Below are 17,260 nucleotides of genomic sequence, written 5' to 3'. Positions count from 1 at the left end.
TTTGGGCTTTGTACTTTTTTTGAGTTTTACTTTTTGAGTTTTAATATGAGAAATGTTAATCTCACGCACTTTTGTTATAGAAAATAACGACTGCATTTGCCGCGCACAACTCAGTAAAACTTTTAGTTTGACAAAATTTGACTATTTTTGGATCTTTTATGTTTTTTTGAGTTTTAAATTTTGGGGTTTAATACGAGAACTGTGGATCTCAGGTAATTTTTTTATAGGTAATGTCTGCGTTTCTCGAGCACAACTCAGCACAAGTTTTAGTTTTTCCACATTTTTAAAAATAATAAAATTTTTTGGACTTTGTTTTTTTTTAAGACATGTTTTTATCATTTTTATTTCCTGCACGAAAATGTGTATACTTCGAGCCACCTAGAATAACCTTTCTTTTTGCTATAGTAAGAAGTTGCGAATCTAGAAAAAAACACAACTTTTTTCAACAATTGTGCCCGTAATTTTTTATTTTTCAAAAAACCGTTTACGGCACAAATGAGAACAAATTTTATTCAATAAATTGCTCTAACTTTCGATGTCTTAGCTGTTAATTAAAATTTGTTTCGAAGATTGTTATTTTCATTTTCATTTGAATGTTTTCTTTAATTTAAAAATTGTAATTTCCAATACAAAATGAAACTAATTAACAAACCACAAAAAATATACGAAATTCATCAAAATATATGGCAAACGATTCTCTTCTTGTAACTTCAATATTTGAAATTTTGGACTTAGATAGTTGCATAACGAGAAATGAGGAACAAAACCAGTACTTGCTAAAAGTACTCACAAATTGTAGAAGACAGTTTCCAAACACTCGATTCGATTGTTCTGTTTCGTATTATTGAGCCACATTTTTTATACAAAACTGGATCGGCCTGGACGAATAAAAATTGTTTAAAAAATGACAGGCCATTCTAAACAGAATTGACGACACCTCGAAAGCATTAAATATTATGTTTAATTCAAAAAATTCGATTTTAAAACATGCTTGTAAAAATAATTGTTCAAACAAATTGCATTTTTTTAAACATCTTAAGCTGGTTAAAATATTCTTTCTATATACTATAAAATCAGAAAAATAATTGTATTCTATATTACTTTATTTTTTTTAGTTACTGGAAAAAATTGATTGAGCAAGTATAAATTGTTTAAATAAATAGAAATTTGTTCAAACTTAGAAGAAATGTACCATAATTTTACAAGTATTCAATAAAAAGTAGCATCGTGTACCATTTTGAGAAAAAGTGGACATCTCTGGCTCAATATTTAGAAATTTTGAAATAAACGATGATTACTTGTTTTAATAATAATGTGTCAAAAATTATAGTACTAAAAAAAAAAAACTATTACATTTTATGAAGAAAGTACAATTATTTTTTACATTTGATTGAAATAAATAATTCTTTTATTATGTTACATTTATTTGAATTTCGCTTAAATGACGTCTGTCCCTATCAATTCTTAATTCAATAAAGGGAAATTATATTCGCCGCAGAAATATGATATATTTTAAATCAAATATATAAATATTCTAATTTTCCCACTTTCAGATTTCATGATATTCGGATTCGCACTCGGATAATGTTGAAAAAGAGGACGTAGCTGAATTTTCTAAAGCGGATTTTAAAAAGGATTTACAAATGTCTCTGTCGGATATGGAAATACTTTTTAAGCGTTAAAATATCTTCATGTTTCGCCAATTCGCTTAACGTTTTCAATTTAAGTTGCAAATAAATAATTAATTAAGAATTCTTTACAAAATGCTATCATATTATTATAATAAAAAAATCTATTATTTTACTTCATAAGATATTAATTAATCATTAATTAATTATAAGTAATATTAATTTACTCATAATAACCGTTTCCTTGTCATAGATTTAAGGCTGTTTAAATAAGTCAAATCTTTTAGAAATTGCTGAATTAACTTCTAATTAGCTGAATCATTTTCCTGATATAATTTCAAGGAAATGAAAAAAGTGGATAAAAATCGGTTAATATTTCCATTAATTAAGTAAATCTTAAAGTGCATGCGAAATTACAAGAACTCTCAACTGGCATTGAAGATATGATCCGATTTTCATCAACAGTACTGTTTAGCACAGTACATATAGAGAAAGACACACCTGTGAGTTATATGTGAATCTTCATTCGCTACTATTTATTACTAAAAAATTTTGAGGAAAACATTGAGATAATTATTAAGAAAATAATAGATTTTATCCACTACACACATGTTTCGTATGTTATTTCATTATTTAAGTAAAACAAATAATTTATATTTCATTTACGAATCACCTCGAAAATTAAAAGTCAATATAATTTCGTTATTAAAATTTTTTTAAATTCTCATTTTCTCAATATTGAATTGCTGACATTGAATTCTGATTTTCTGAACGCAATAGGAAAAGTAAATAAAGCGTTCGAAAAAAAAGTCAGAAGACGCAGAAAAAAAGGGTTCAGGGCTTCAGGTACTTGACGCCGAAGTTTGCAGTAGGAGAAAAAACGCAGTAGAAATCCGGCCGAAGTTACTGCTTACTGCTTCTTCCGGCGGCCGAAGGAAGCAGGAGCCGAAGTTTCTCTACTTAATCTCTACTTAAAATGGCTTGGAGGATTTCGCTAAAAAAAAGTCTTGAACACTATTTTGGAATTCATAAATCGAATTCAAGGAAAAAATTGGATGTACTATGACTTTTCATTTAAGATCTTATTTAAGGTCGATTCAGACACAGCGAGCATCAAAATAAAATACTTATCTTTTTAGAATTATCTTACACTTAGAAAATAAGTTTTTAAACCTTAATTTCATAAAGTTATTTCCGTTAATTTAGCTTTTAGGGTTCGGTGAAAATGATTATAATTTGATATTGATTAATTTTGATTTTAGGTTGGCCCACCTCCACCTATGATGTTGGACTCGCAGCAGCTGCGACACATGGAGCAGCAGGAAATTCAAAAGCAACTAGCAAGCGTGCCATCCCCTATGAGTATGCCGCCTCCCCAAATGATGGGAATTCCACCACCTCCGATATCGAACCCAAACAATTTTCCTCAAATGGAACCTCAAAAACCGCCTCTCCCTAGCCTCTTGACACTCAAAATTACACCTCCGACTGATCTTCCTAATCCTAATCAACCTGAACAAGGAGAAAAGGTATCAGATCCAAGCAACATGAAGTTACCTGCAGCTCTCGAGCAGGCGTTGGCCTTCAAAAACGAGAGAGTCAGAGAACTCGGTGAGTTTGATCCAAATGATCAAATGAGTACTAATATTCCTCGCGAGACAATCATTCCAGATGATATTACTGGTTTGGATGATTTACTTCCTGATCCTGAAATTACTTCCGAGAAAATGGATACGCGGTCTAGCAAGATTAAAAAGAAGAAAAAGAAGAAGAAGAAAAAACACTCCGTTGAACAGAAAGAGTTTGATGAGAGCACAAAAGAATCATCCAGCGATTCAAAGTCAAAAGAAAATATGCCAGAAATTGAATATATACAAGAAATTCCTGGAATTCAAGATTTGGAACCGATGTATCGGCAATTTGCGAGGGTTTTTGAGGCCTTTAAACTCACAGAACCTGAACCTCGTCCTGCGGATGATAAGGGAGAATTAATTGGTCAGTATCCACCTATTTCGGCTACTCCGGCCTCAATGCTTTCCAGCAAGGTTCCTCTAATAGATGAATTTGATGATGATGCTGGCGGGCAGCAGCAGCAACAGGGCCTCGGTGAAAATGGAGCTCCAAGATTGTCTAAACGAAAGCTGAAGAGGTTGACGAGGCTGAGTGTTGCAGAACTAAAGCAACTTGTAGGACGGCCAGACGTTGTTGAAATGCACGATGTCACTGCCAGGTAAATATGTCCTTCTTTTTGTTTCTTCATTTGAAGTACCTGGCATTTGTTTCATTGTGGAAGATTGAACTATTTCTTCAACAAAATTTAATATAATACAGTCCGCTGACTGGTTTAAAACATGTTGCGGGCATATGAAAAAATCTTAAGCTTTTGGCATAGGTAATTTTCGTATATTTAGAGTTGATTTAGCTTTAGTTGAATTAGTATGCTTTAGTTGTAAACTGTATTGAAAGGTGCACGAGTGTATTAATAATGTTTTTTTAAAGTTCTGTTTAAAGGCTTTAAATTAGCAAAATATATATTTTAGAAAACAATAATAGGGAAAAGATATTTTTTAAAGTGAAAATAAAAATCTAACATTTTGCAAATTTTTTACTTTCAGGTGAAAAAAATTACTTAACTTAAAACGTTAAAACTTACTATAAGCAAATGTTCGTGCCATTTTTCATCTGATTACCTGATATTTGTCCAAAAATAATTTTCTTTATGATAATATCACATGAAAAAATTAAAAATCTCGAGAAATCACTTTTTCGAGGATTGTAACTTTTTTACGGAGCTCCAAAAATGTTAGGCTTTGCAGATAATTAAGTTCCACTGTGGTTTATTTACTCTTAACATTTTACGAAGGTGTTTCTAATTTGAAAATGATTCCAAAATGATTACTCTTGTTAATTTCAGTGAACTTCAGTTAATATCTGAACCCGTTGTAGAATGTATCGCCTCAATTGTACATTTTAAAGCTTTTAAAAATAAGCAAAAACTATTTGTAAAATTTTAACAGTGAGTACATCATAGTGAAACTCATGTGCCAAGCCTCAGATTTTTGGAGCTCCCAGGACCAAACCGCAACATTGAATTGCCCCATTTTACTCCATAAATACTAGAATGACACCTTTTTTAGATAATTAGGGCTAAGCAAATCGGTATTCGAAATGAGAAATTGGCTAATTTCAATAGTATTTTTGTGAATCGTTTTTTATGCTTGGGTTAGAAGAAAATATAAACAATTTACACAAAAAATATGGAAATTAGCCAATTTTTCACCCCACATACAGATTTGATTCAAAACAGGAATATGCCCTAATTAGCTAAAAAAGATGTAATTCTAGTATTAATAGTTTAATTTATGTTGAAATGGAATAGAGTCTCGTGCTTTATTATTTAGAATCAAAAAATACTTCTCAACTTATTTTTTACTTCTATAAAATTCAGGGTGGTGAGCGACTTGAAAACCCGGGTAAATTCAGGGAATCTGAAAAATAGGAAAAAGTCGGAGAAAAATTAGGGTTTTTTTCGGTAGAAGTCAGGGATATGGAAAAGTGTACGCTTTAAAAATATATTGTTAATTGGCACAGGGCTTCTGTCATGTATATTATATACAAATATATCAAGAAGATTTTAGAGCTACGTACGTCACTGATGTCTTTGGTTACTTTCTTACTGGAATAAAATTCGTGAAACAAAGTAATTTTTTTTTATCGAGCTCAGTAAAATAGCGGATTCCAATATGTCCGACGCACTGGAAGACAAGAGAAGGCATGAAGTGCATAGATTACATTTTTACATTCTCATCATAATGAGGTTAGTTTTATGTGAAGCCTAACTATCACAGATTTCTTTAAATCTCTACGTTTCGACACTCCCTGAATTCGAGAAAAAAAAACGGTTTTACGTTGGTGTCTGTCGTGTGTCATCGTTATCTATATACCAAATAACTTTTGACATACTAGTCGGATTGGATTGTACTTAGGTACACAGTTTTAGGGACCAAAAAGAAAGATCGAGTTCGTTAACAAGCCATTTTAGACGAAAATTCCAAAAGTTAAAGAATTTTCAAAATTTTGTAGGCCACTTTTTTAAGATTTAAAACTTCTATGAACGGCTGTTCAAAGTACAGGAAAATACGAAGAATTTATCCCCATAACCTTTTTTGATAAAAGAAAAATTAACAGAGTTATAGCATTTTCAAAATAAAAAAAAACGTAAATGAATATTTTAAGTCAAGTAGTGCACAATTTGAAAAAAATCATGGAAAGTAAAACGTAAATTTTTGAAGACCTTACAAGATTATCATAATATCTTTTTGAATTGTGTTAAAAAATAAAAAATTTCAAGTTTGGTCGCTGCATCTTCGAAATTCGGTTTTGGCGACATAAATCGGCTAAGAAGGATTATCTCTTTGAATCCAACCGAGAAAGTTACGTGAGTTCGACCATGCGTAGGTAACCGCATAAGAGAGTACCAATTATTTGAGTACGTAATTAATCAATCGAACCACAAGCACAGCAGAGCTAGGTTCCAGTTTAGGGATAGTGATGGTTTCAACGGGTGAGGCGCGAGTCTCGGATGTGATACATTGTGCATTGCAGTGTCCATGTGAGGTATGCACTCGAACGTAAACTACAGCAACAAAGGCCTGTTTGCTAGTAAATATCTTTAAAACCGTGTATTTCTATTTTATTCTATTCTATTTCTATTATAATCTAATATCAGCAGAGATTCTACTAAGATGTGGATACAGACTGGTCGAATATGGAGACGTTTGATTTTTTTCGCGTCCTATTGTTCCCAGAATCGCTTCAGGATGCTATCAAAGTTGTCCTTTTGGCGAAGGCTTAAGATCATCAAAGCTCCAGAATGGTCCGATTCATCTGAAGGTTTAGAGAATCCGACTGAACCAATCACAACTTATCCGAAAACGGATTGAAAGATGACGGGATCCTTTCGTTATCTTTGACGAATTACATCAAAAAGAAGTGAGCCGTAAACATCAGCGCCTAAGAGCACATCGATGGGTTTTGGTACAATGAACTTTAGATCTACTAAGGAAAGCGTCTGCATATGATGCCAATTTTTATCGCCTACGAGCAATTTCGATTGGTTTAGGTTCAACTGTGCTGATGGAAATATTGATGGCCTGTTGTGGCAAACCAAGGTGTCGAACTAATTGGCGGGATAAAGAACTGGTCTCAGAGCTCAGACCAGAAATTGTCCGGAAGAGGCCAAATAATAAGATTCCGAATACAGGCGAACTTTCTCAGTGGTTAAAGGGCCCGAGTCTTCAGTCTAAGCTCTTTTACGTGTCATGTCTTCATGTAGCGTGCTATGATGCTGTTTATAGAATAGACGACAACGAGTCTTCGACGGGCAGCTATGATTCCAATGTCCCATAGGAATTCAATTGAACTATAAACGTCATCGAATCACAGTTCGAGGCCTATCAAGAGCATCAAGTTTACGCCACTCTTGACAATAACCGATTTGGGTTACAAACATCACTAGATGGATTGGCAGATGTAGTTTAGAACCGAGAACTAATTCTCGATCCCGACTGGGCTTTCCATCTTGGATACAGTGGAACTGTGACAGTATTCGCTCATTGGAGTATAAGACGTTTTTTAGCTTTAATTGTCTAAATTCGCTGTTGTAGGAACGCCTGAATTTCAGAATGACAGTTTGCTCTTCAAAAGTTCAATGGCTGTTAAAATGAGATGTGCCCATGAATCTTCATGAACTTTGTAATGTTTGTGGACTTGCAACCAAACGTAATGACAAAATAGATCTCCAGTAAGGGGTTTCGTCTTGCATTCATCGAACAAAAGAAAATGAGAAGGCAAAGAAGAGAGTAATAAACCTCCCATGCAATGCGGAAACCCGGGGAAACAAATCCGTAGTTAGCTTGCTAGCCTCTACTCAAGGTTTGAGTAAAATTAAATAAGAAGAAAAAATCATATAATATGCTAATCGGTCAAATAAATAAGCCATGACTGTCTGTCGTGCTTGAGAGCCAGTCCAGAAGCGTTTGCAATGTTGCAAACAATCACACGGTCAGTAAGTTTGTCACGACTGAGAGCCTGTCTTGAGGCGTTCACAATGTTGCGAACAATCCATCAGCAGTATGGTTGTCAATCCTGATAGCCTGTCTCAAGGCGTTTGCAATGTTGAGAACAATCAAACAGTAAGTAATAAAATATACAAGATTATACGGAACTCGATGTAAACACAATGGATGATTACAATAAATTTTACTACTACTACTACTACTCCATGCCGTCGGGACAAATCCCAATGTTAGATTAGCCCTAGCAAGTCTCTCATCCCAACCGGGAGTTAGCTGCCGTTTTGGGCCAAAGGCGATAACTAAGAAGAAACTAAAAAATCTGCAAGTGAAGGAACTGTAAGCTAAGAAGATTAAACAAGAAGTTTAATCATCAACTTATCGGATTAAAGAGTTTTGAAAAATCTGAAAGTTATTTTTCGTACACAGTCATTTAAATATTTTTCCATTTTCTAGTATTATTCTGTGATTTCTGTAGTTATAAGTATTTACAAAAAATATGTTATATCTTATATCTTTCGAAGAAAATAAATTTCCAGTGTTCGTCCCTGCAATCAACTCATTAACTTTGAGATAAGCATGTTTATAGACAGACTCAGATAAGAAAAAAAGAAAAAAGTAGTCAGTTTGTTTCATCTTACAGTTTGGGAAATATAATAAAATTTTGAAATCCACTTTCACTTGCCACCCTGAAAATGGAATTGTCTTATTTTTCAAGTAAACGATTAACATGAATATCATTTCGGAGCAGTCCTTAGCTTGAAACTTTCTTGTTCAGTTACTGCTGGTTGATCTTCAGTGTACGCACTCGCCGTCGGGTCGTGCACGAGATTTCGCCTCATAATTCGGACATACGACTCATACTAAAAAATTAATACTCGTGTGTGAGAATTAATATTGTTTTGCGCACTAGTAATCTAAAGAGCTATTTTGAAGCAGTTGCGTACGAATTTTGACCTCTTTTGCCTGCATAGCAGCCACGAAGAGCCCGATTCGCACATTGCATGGGAAAAATTCTTCGCGCACAACCAAATCGGTGCGCGTAGTAAATTTGGCCATTTCCGTACAAAAAAAAATTATACTAAACTCAATTCCCGATTAGAGGCCGGCGTCTGGTCTGGAGGGTGGTTCAGAATCAGATGCGTTTTTTCAAGTCAACAGTCAGTCTTTTACAAAGTTTTCTACAACTTAGCATATTTTATCTAGCAATTACAAAAAATGAACGAAACAAATTGATACAAAAATATAAATAGAATATAAATGTTTCCCTTAATCAAAAATATCAACAAATGCCCCAGTGGGTACCGGGATATCCTAAATGCGTCCTTAGAATGTACCTCTATATCATGTGATTTCACGTCTTTAAGACATCCTTTGGATCTTTTCATGTCTTTAACAGGTCTTTAGGACGTCCCTAATATGTCCGCCACAAGACTTCCAAAGGACTACTTTATGACTTGTGAAGTTTAAAGTTTGCCATGCCCTTTAGTATTTCATTGAAAACTCGAGTTTCTTTCTGAAGCATCGTTGCCAAAATAGGTTGACCCGAATCTCATTTTTTTGAGAAACCATTCTAATAAAGCAACCACTGATGCAGTACTCAGCAGTCTTTAGATTTCTTAATAACTTTATCAGGGTATTAAAAAACTTCACGTAAAGAACGTTTTCTAAGCTTGAATTTATTTAAGGTCGCATTCCTTGATTTTCCGTTCATAATTTTTTGTAAAACTAGGTATTTTTCTCTCATTGACAGACATTTTTTTCTTTGGTTCAGCCATTGTATCGCAAAATTAAATAAACTTTTACACGAACAAAGGTACGTGCCTAGAGAGTCGCTACATAAAAAATTTTTTATATGGGACTGACTATCCGAGCGTATAGCAGACCCTCCAAGCTTTAATGCATTTTTTTCGTGACGAAGTTTAGTACGACTTGTGTACGAATTGCCGGTACACGACCGCCGGAGGCACCACATGTTGCACAATACTAGCAAGCTTTCATGTCGGTGATGAGCACAGACACGCATGCACGATAAATTTTCACGACGCTTGCCTGCCCGTTTTTGACTGAAGTAAGAAATGGTGAGAAGCGCACAAAAATAATACAAATCTAGTTTGAATTAATGGTCACAAGATTGAAAGGAGGCAAGTATCAATATGTTTGTAAATGAAAGTTAATTGTAAATTCTAGAACTGAAAGCCTTGATTTTTTGTGTTCCTAACCTCCATTTCTAAGCCAATTCTTTCCTATAAGAAGACTTAGAAAATGGGAAAAAGGTCATATTCACAGTCAGCAGGAAACTACAGCACAGGTTCACAATATTACAATACACGTCATTGCCTGTCATTGTCCAAATGACAAGGTGCCAACTCGGTAGGACGAAATAAAAAGGTGTCATCTAAGGTGGCGAAACATGGAAGCTTAAAAGTCGCATACAAATAGTATTGGGAAGACCAACGTCCTCAAAAGCAAGGAAGCTTTCTATTTGGTTCTGCCCAGATGGCACTTTGACATTTGGACACGTCGATATTCACCCTTATTGTGGTAGATGTGGTGCTACCGGCGATCGTGTACCGGTACGTCGTAGCCAAAACTTGGTAAGCGACAAATGTATTGAGGCTTGGCGGGCCTGGCGTATAGGTCGCCAAGAGACGCTCAGGGAAGAGACATGATTGCGCGACCTAGAAACGAGAGTTGAGAGTATGTATGAAAATAAATTGCAATTGTCGAAGGACTGAATTAACTGCCAGCACTGAAATGCTGAGCGCAGCGAAAATAGCATAAAAATTGGAAATGGACATTGAAATCCTTTATAATATTTTTTTTTTACTTTTTGATATGTAAAATTTGTAACCATATTGAAAACATGATTTTTAATTATATTGATTTTCTAGTCTCTTTTTTATGACTTATTCAAACTTCGTTCATTTCCAGGGACCCAAAACTTTTAGTGCAATTAAAAGCGCATAGAAATACAGTACCAGTGCCTCGGCACTGGTGCTTCAAGAGAAAATATCTACAGGGAAAACGGGGTATTGAAAAGCCACCGTTCGATTTACCAGATTTTATCAAACGGACAGGAATTACTGAAATGCGCGCAAGTTTGCAAGAGCGTGATGATACGAGAACTTTAAAGGCAAAAATGAGGGAACGTGCACGACCAAAAATGGGGAAAATAGATATCGATTACCAAAAACTGCATGATGCCTTTTTCAAATGGCAGACAAAACCAAGGATGACCATACACGGTGATCTTTATTATGAAGGAAAGGAATTCGAAACTCGACTTAAAGAAAAAAAACCTGGAGAATTATCCGATGAGCTGCGAACAGCTTTGGGAATGCCGATTGGTCCCAATTGCCATAAAGTGCCACCACCTTGGCTAATTGCTATGCAGCGTTATGGTCCTCCTCCGAGTTATCCAAACCTCAAAATTCCAGGTCAGTTATTTTTTTATTTTTAAGTTGCATGCCAAATCGGATTCCGCTAATATCAGGCTAAAATGTATGTCAAATTGTTTATCCTAAGGTAGTAAAAAACTCCTGAGAATTTTAACCTTCAAATTACATTTTTCATGGAAGTTACGGAGGGGGAAAGAAAAATAATGTTTTTTTAAAACCATCTGACCAGTGGGAGAACTAATAAGAGTTAAGGGGTTCTTGGAATGAAGCATGTATAACTGCAAAACAAACCAATTTTTATCAGAATCCGCCGTCGGATACAGAAATATCAATATTTGACTAGTTTCGGACACAAATTTGTACTGTTTTTATTTTATTTTTATTTTTCAAATAGTTAATTTTAGACGTTTGGGCAAAATTTGCATTTTGATAAAATTTGGAATACCAATAAGAGCCTAAAGCTTTTCATTACGGCCCATCATAATCCGCAGCTGGATACAGAAAATTTTGGTTGGATGAACTTTAACCAGGAATTAGAAAAATATTTACTAAAATGCGAAAAAGTTTCGATTTTAGACTATTTGAAAATAGTTTGCATTCTTGTAACAGTCCGAGTTTCATTAAAAGTTTAAACTGTTTTGCCAAGTCTCATTAGTATGTGTAGCTGGATACAGAAATATGAAGATACTTTAGATGTTTTCAAAAAATGTTGTGAATGTTAAAAAAAACGTTTTCTCGCCTTTAACAGATGGAGGTTTAGTAAATACGAGTATGTAAATTTTTTCAATAAATATCATTAGAATCCGTAGCCTAATACAGAAATACTCAAACTTAATAGATTTCAGTCACAATTTGAGATAATTTATACGGGAATGTGAAAGATCGTTGATTTCAAACATTTTGAAAAAAAGTGCACCTGTATGACATTTTGAGTACCAGTAAAATCTTAAAGCTTTTCAGCAAGACCCGTCTGAATCCTCAGACGAATACAGATATATAAAGATTTTTCCATCTTCGGTCACGAATTAGAAAAATAGTTATAGAAATGTGAAAAATTGTTGATTTTTAATGTTTTGAAAAACGTTTGCTCATATATAAAAGATCGAGTTCCAGTAAAAACATAACATTTTAACAAATATCATCAGCATCCGTAGCCCTGTGCAGAAATACTAAATTTTCACCGAATGTAGAAAATTAAATCAAACTTTGACGACTTCCAAACCATTGAAAAGTTTTATTAAATTAATTTCCGGATAAAGTCTAGTCTCATCAGCATACCATCTATCATATTATTTTCTCATGAAATTTCACAAAATTCAATTACAGGCTAAAACAATTTGTCGCCTTTGAACCTTTTGTACAATAATTTGTACAATAATTTTTTACAATAGGCAGAAAGGCAACCGTATTATCGGTTAAAAAAAAATTGCATTCAGTCAAAAGAATTACAGCTCGCGCAGGTAAATGAGGGGGTATCGAAATCATTCATAAATTTAATTTGGACTACAAATGAATAATAAGTAATCTGGAAAATCCCCAACTGTGTGTTTTCAAAACTATCAAATCACTTTTATAGTTTTCAGTCCGTCATTTTTTAATGATTTAAAATATTTTAGGGCATTTTAAATTAATTCAAGGCACTTTAAAAAAATTTTTAATGTTTCAAGGAATCTCAAAAGATTTTAAAGGATTTGCAATATTTTAGAGAATTTTAAAAGAATTCAAGGATTTTGAAAATTATTTTCAATGATTTGAAAAGATCTCCAAGGATTTCAAATTGTTTAGAGTATTTTGAAAGAATCAAATGCATTTTTCAGGAATTAAAAAAAATTCAAGTAATTTCCAAAGATTTTAACAATTTTAAACGAGCTAGAGAAATGTTCATGCACTTGTAAAGAATTTTTTTTAGAATTTTGGAAGATATAGAAAGATTTCACAGGATCTATAATGTTTTAGAATATTTTAAAAGATTCCAAGATAGTTTTTAAAAGATTTCTCGGGATTTCAAGAAATATCAGATTTCATAGAATTTTATAATATTTTGATGCATTTTAAAGTATTTATTAAAGAGAAATGAGAGATTTGTAGTGTTTCAAAGATTTGAAAATTTTTTCAAATATTTATTGAAAATTATACTTTTCACTATTTCCCGTGACAATAATATTTGTATTTTCCCAGTTTTCGTTCAGAACTTATACTTTCAAGAAATCCAACATAACCCCCTCAGATGGCGATATCGGCGAGGCCTCCAGTCCATGCACCAGAATGGCCGGTTCTCGGAATGGCTGGAATGAGGCGTTGACCAATCAGATACGTTCCGCGGAAACAGTGCCATTCTCACGCCGAACTAAGCAGAACTCATACGAAGTGTTCGAAACTTTTATGTTCGTGTCAAAAGGCGTTCCTTTCATTTCCAAAGTTGTCAAACACATGGACCGGATTGACAATAACCCGGAATGACCAGAACATCAATAACAGAGCACCTTCGGCAAGACCAAGAAGTGCCTTCTTGTCAAAAGTGCTCTGTGATTGGTGCTTCGGTTATTCCGGGTTAGGTCATTCCGGTTCATGTGTTTAACAACTTTAAAAATGAACGGAACGCCTTTTGGCGCGAACTTCAAAATTTTGGCAGAGTTTGGCTCAGTTTGGTGCGAGAAGGACACTATTTCCGCGGAATGTTTCTAATTGCTCAACACCTCATTCCGGCTATTCGGAGATCCGGCCGTTCTGGTGCATGGACGGAAGCCTGACGGGGGCTAAAGCGTAGGCTTTGGACCCACTCCTTCGGCTTGCGGGTTCGATTCCCGCCTCGCACTCTGGAAGAGTCTCGGTGGCCCATGCGGTGAACACTAGCCTAGCAAGGAAGTTGTTCATCTCCGGAGAGTCGTGGGACCGGTACCTCTAGAGAAAAAGGTTTTCTCTAAGTACTTAAGGCTGTTGCTCTTGGTGGTTCGGAACCCACCTTAAACTGTAGGTCCCCCTTCCACCACCAAGTAAGTGTGTGGAGGGTGTGTAAAGGAATAGAGAAGGTGTAAGAAAAATGTAAACCCTTAGGGGACACATTAGAAGCTTCCATTTCAATAACCCTTTCAGGAATGAGAGATTCAACAACAGTAATTTTGGACTGTCAATTATAAAGTTAGTCCGTATCTCCGCATCCTTCCACTTCAGCTCTGTTTTCCTGATGGAAGGCATCTCTATCGATTTGTTGATCTCACATTCTCTAACATATATTTTCTTCTTTGTCTATGATTGTTTGTTGTAATAAGAAAGTTGCGCAATTTGTGCCTTTGATTTGGATCAAGATTATGTGCTCCGCGTGGCTACCTAAGTTCTTGTCTTCGCGCCAAATTTTCAATGGAGCGACAAACCTCAAATCATTCAGAACTGTACATTTCCTAATTACTATTAGTAGAAAATAATAGAATATAAATCTTTTTAAAATTGCTAACTCTTTGTCATCTATCTTCAGGTTTGAACGCCCCCATTCCGGAAGGTTGTGCTTTCGGATACCACGCTGGAGGATGGGGAAAGCCACCAGTAGACGAAAATGGCCGACCTCTCTACGGAGATGTTTTCGGAATAGCTCGCGCACCAGGAAGCGACGCTTTAGATGAAGACGTCGACCGCGGACTTTGGGGCGAACCTGAATCCGAATCATCAGGAGAGGAAGATGACGATGAGGATGATGAAGGCGGCGAAGGCGAAGGGGATATGAAAGAAGGTGAAGGTGATGTTAGTGGTCTTGTCACTCCAGGTGCCGAGGGTCTCATCACCCCAAGCGGTATAGCATCAATCCCTGCTGGTCTCGAGACTCCAGAGACAATTGAGTTACGAAAAAAGAAAATAGAGAGCGAAATGGAAGGTGGAGATACTCCCGCTTTGTATACAGTCCTTCAGGAGAGAAGAACAGAGGGACTTGGAAGTAGCATGATGGGTAGTACTCATGTCTATGATATGACTGGTGCTGGTGGCCAGGCACCACCTTCAGTTCTTGCTGCAAGACGTGGAATTAGCGGTACATCGACAGATACCAGAGAAAAAGATGGAACCGTAGAACTGGCGCTGGATCCCAGTGAATTAGATCTTGATTCGGAAACTATGGCTTCACGTTATGAAGAATCAATGCGTTCCAAGCACGGGCACAGAAGAGAAGATTTATCTGACATGCTTCAGGATCACGTCCAAAGACAAAAGGTACTATTTTCTAAAATTATACTTAAAGGAATTGTTTGTGGCTATATATTATATATTGTTACGGGGTTCTTCGGTGTTCTCAAGGGCTGTTTTGTTTGTTCTTGTGTAGGCATAAGCATATATTTTTAATTATGGATTCTTACAATCTATTGCATTTTTTATAAAAGATTTTGGTTCGGGCAAAACATCTAAAATAATTGTGTTGAAGGTTTAAGTAAAAATTAAGCCAACCTTTTTCTAAGTTCCATGACTCTTTTTATAAATTAACATATGGAACTCCGATGGTTTATTCAACTGCGGGAATATTTTCAAAGATTAAACATTGAAAATAAATGCCTTTATTACAGCAAGTGTCCTAATGAGTTTGTTAATTAACATTTTACTAAAAGATTAAAAGAGATACAATTTAAACAAATAAAAATAAAAATAATATAAAAATAATAATACATAAAAAATAAATTATTTCTATACATTTTAACGGTGCTCAAAAATTGCAAAAATATATTTTTTGCTTAATCCACAAAATTTGTATTCATCATTCTCCAACGTAAAAAAGCTCAGATTTCAACATTTTTCTATAATTTATATATTTTGTACTAAACTTTGGTTTTCTATTTAAAGATATGGAGTAAATGAGATATATGTTATTATATTTATAAATAGGACGATAGTATCTTTTGAATATCTTGATTTTAATTTAATACAGACAAATAAGTTGTTGTGATTTATGATTCTATATTTTATATTGCAGAGCAAGCGGAAAAGGCAACAAAACACAGACAGCAAATCCTCAAAGAAATACAAGGAATTCAAGTTTTAAATACTTTCGTTTTTTTATTATTTCACTTTATGAAAGAAGCCGTGCACGGCGATTGGTAGAGTCTAATGAAAGTTTGAGAAAGGTTTGAACTGTTAACGAAATTGGTATGTCAACTAAAACGTAATGCAACAGTATGTTTATTGAATTTACATATAGGATATTAAATTATCATACAATAGAATATGATTTTTCTTATGTTGAGCTTCACTCACACTTCCTCATCCTTCTTAATATACTTCTTGTAGATTCTTAATAGACTTTAAAACTGTTTCGTGAATTTGAAAGAATCTTTTTCATATGTCAAAACGAAAAATTGTTTCAAGTTAAGAAATGAGCGCTATTTTATTAAATAAAAATTTGAGTTTACTGTAATTTATTAATTTTTTATTTTTGCAGCTTGGAGAAAGCTTAAATTGATTTTCATATGCCCAGAGTGTCTAGCAGCCTCCTCTACAGAGTTTGCTCCAATGAATGTTTGAAAATTTTATCTTTATGAAGCAGGCGGTTAAACTCGTTTTAAAAAAGATGCGTGCTAAATGTGAAAAAATAGTTTAAAGGAAAACATTTTAAATTTTTTATATCATTAAAATGTAAGGTTATCGGAAAAGTGACAATGCCCCCCCCCCCCCGTAATTATTACGTAACTTTCATTAATATGATTTTTTCCCATATAAATACGTTTTCTATATGTGCAAACATTTCCAATTTTTTATGTGTACAGAAATATCAATAAAATATTGCTTTTTTATTTGGTTAATAGAGCGCTTATTTCAAATTAATAAAAAATGTCTTCAACATATTTATTCTCGATTTGGTTACAGAAATTTTATAGCTTTTAATGATGCTAACTTTGCATTTTTTATCATTTTTAAGTGCCCTAAAAATTAAGCAAAAACTAATTTTAACTTAGAAAAATATAGCGTTGTGTTTCTTTCATTCTAACAGAGCTAATTTTATTAAAAATACTATAATGACATTAGAAAAATACAAAAAGAACATAATTTTTGTTAGCATTTCAAACAATTTTAACTTATACTTTTTTTAAATAAACTTTTATATTACTTCTTATCCATTTTCATATATGGAAATACCAAGGGATTATTAAGGTATTAAAAAAATGGGTGAAAGGGATGAACGATT

The 17,260-nt window shown here is 34.1% G+C and overlaps 1 protein-coding gene across 1 annotated transcript in view; it reads left to right on the top strand.

The window, feature by feature from the left end:
- The window catches only part of LOC117172554 (splicing factor 3B subunit 2), a 23,594-nt gene extending 7,293 nt beyond the window's left edge, over nt 1–16,301 (top strand). The window contains exons 2-5 of the mRNA XM_033360610.1: nt 2,891–3,858; nt 10,637–11,142; nt 14,576–15,300; nt 16,052–16,301. Of these exons, the coding sequence (XP_033216501.1) occupies nt 2,891–3,858; nt 10,637–11,142; nt 14,576–15,300; nt 16,052–16,120 (2,268 nt within the window). The 3' untranslated portion in view covers nt 16,121–16,301. The remainder of the gene's footprint in view (nt 1–2,890; nt 3,859–10,636; nt 11,143–14,575; nt 15,301–16,051) is intronic.
- Nucleotides 16,302–17,260: the final 959 nt, after the last annotated feature.

The sequence above is a fragment of the Belonocnema kinseyi genome, chromosome 5 (genome assembly GCF_010883055.1).
Source record: "Belonocnema kinseyi isolate 2016_QV_RU_SX_M_011 chromosome 5, B_treatae_v1, whole genome shotgun sequence".
NCBI classification, from domain to species: Eukaryota; Metazoa; Arthropoda; class Insecta; order Hymenoptera; family Cynipidae; genus Belonocnema; species Belonocnema kinseyi.
The sequence above is the reverse complement of the archived record's forward strand: the minus strand, read 5'-3'. Positions and strand labels throughout refer to the sequence as shown.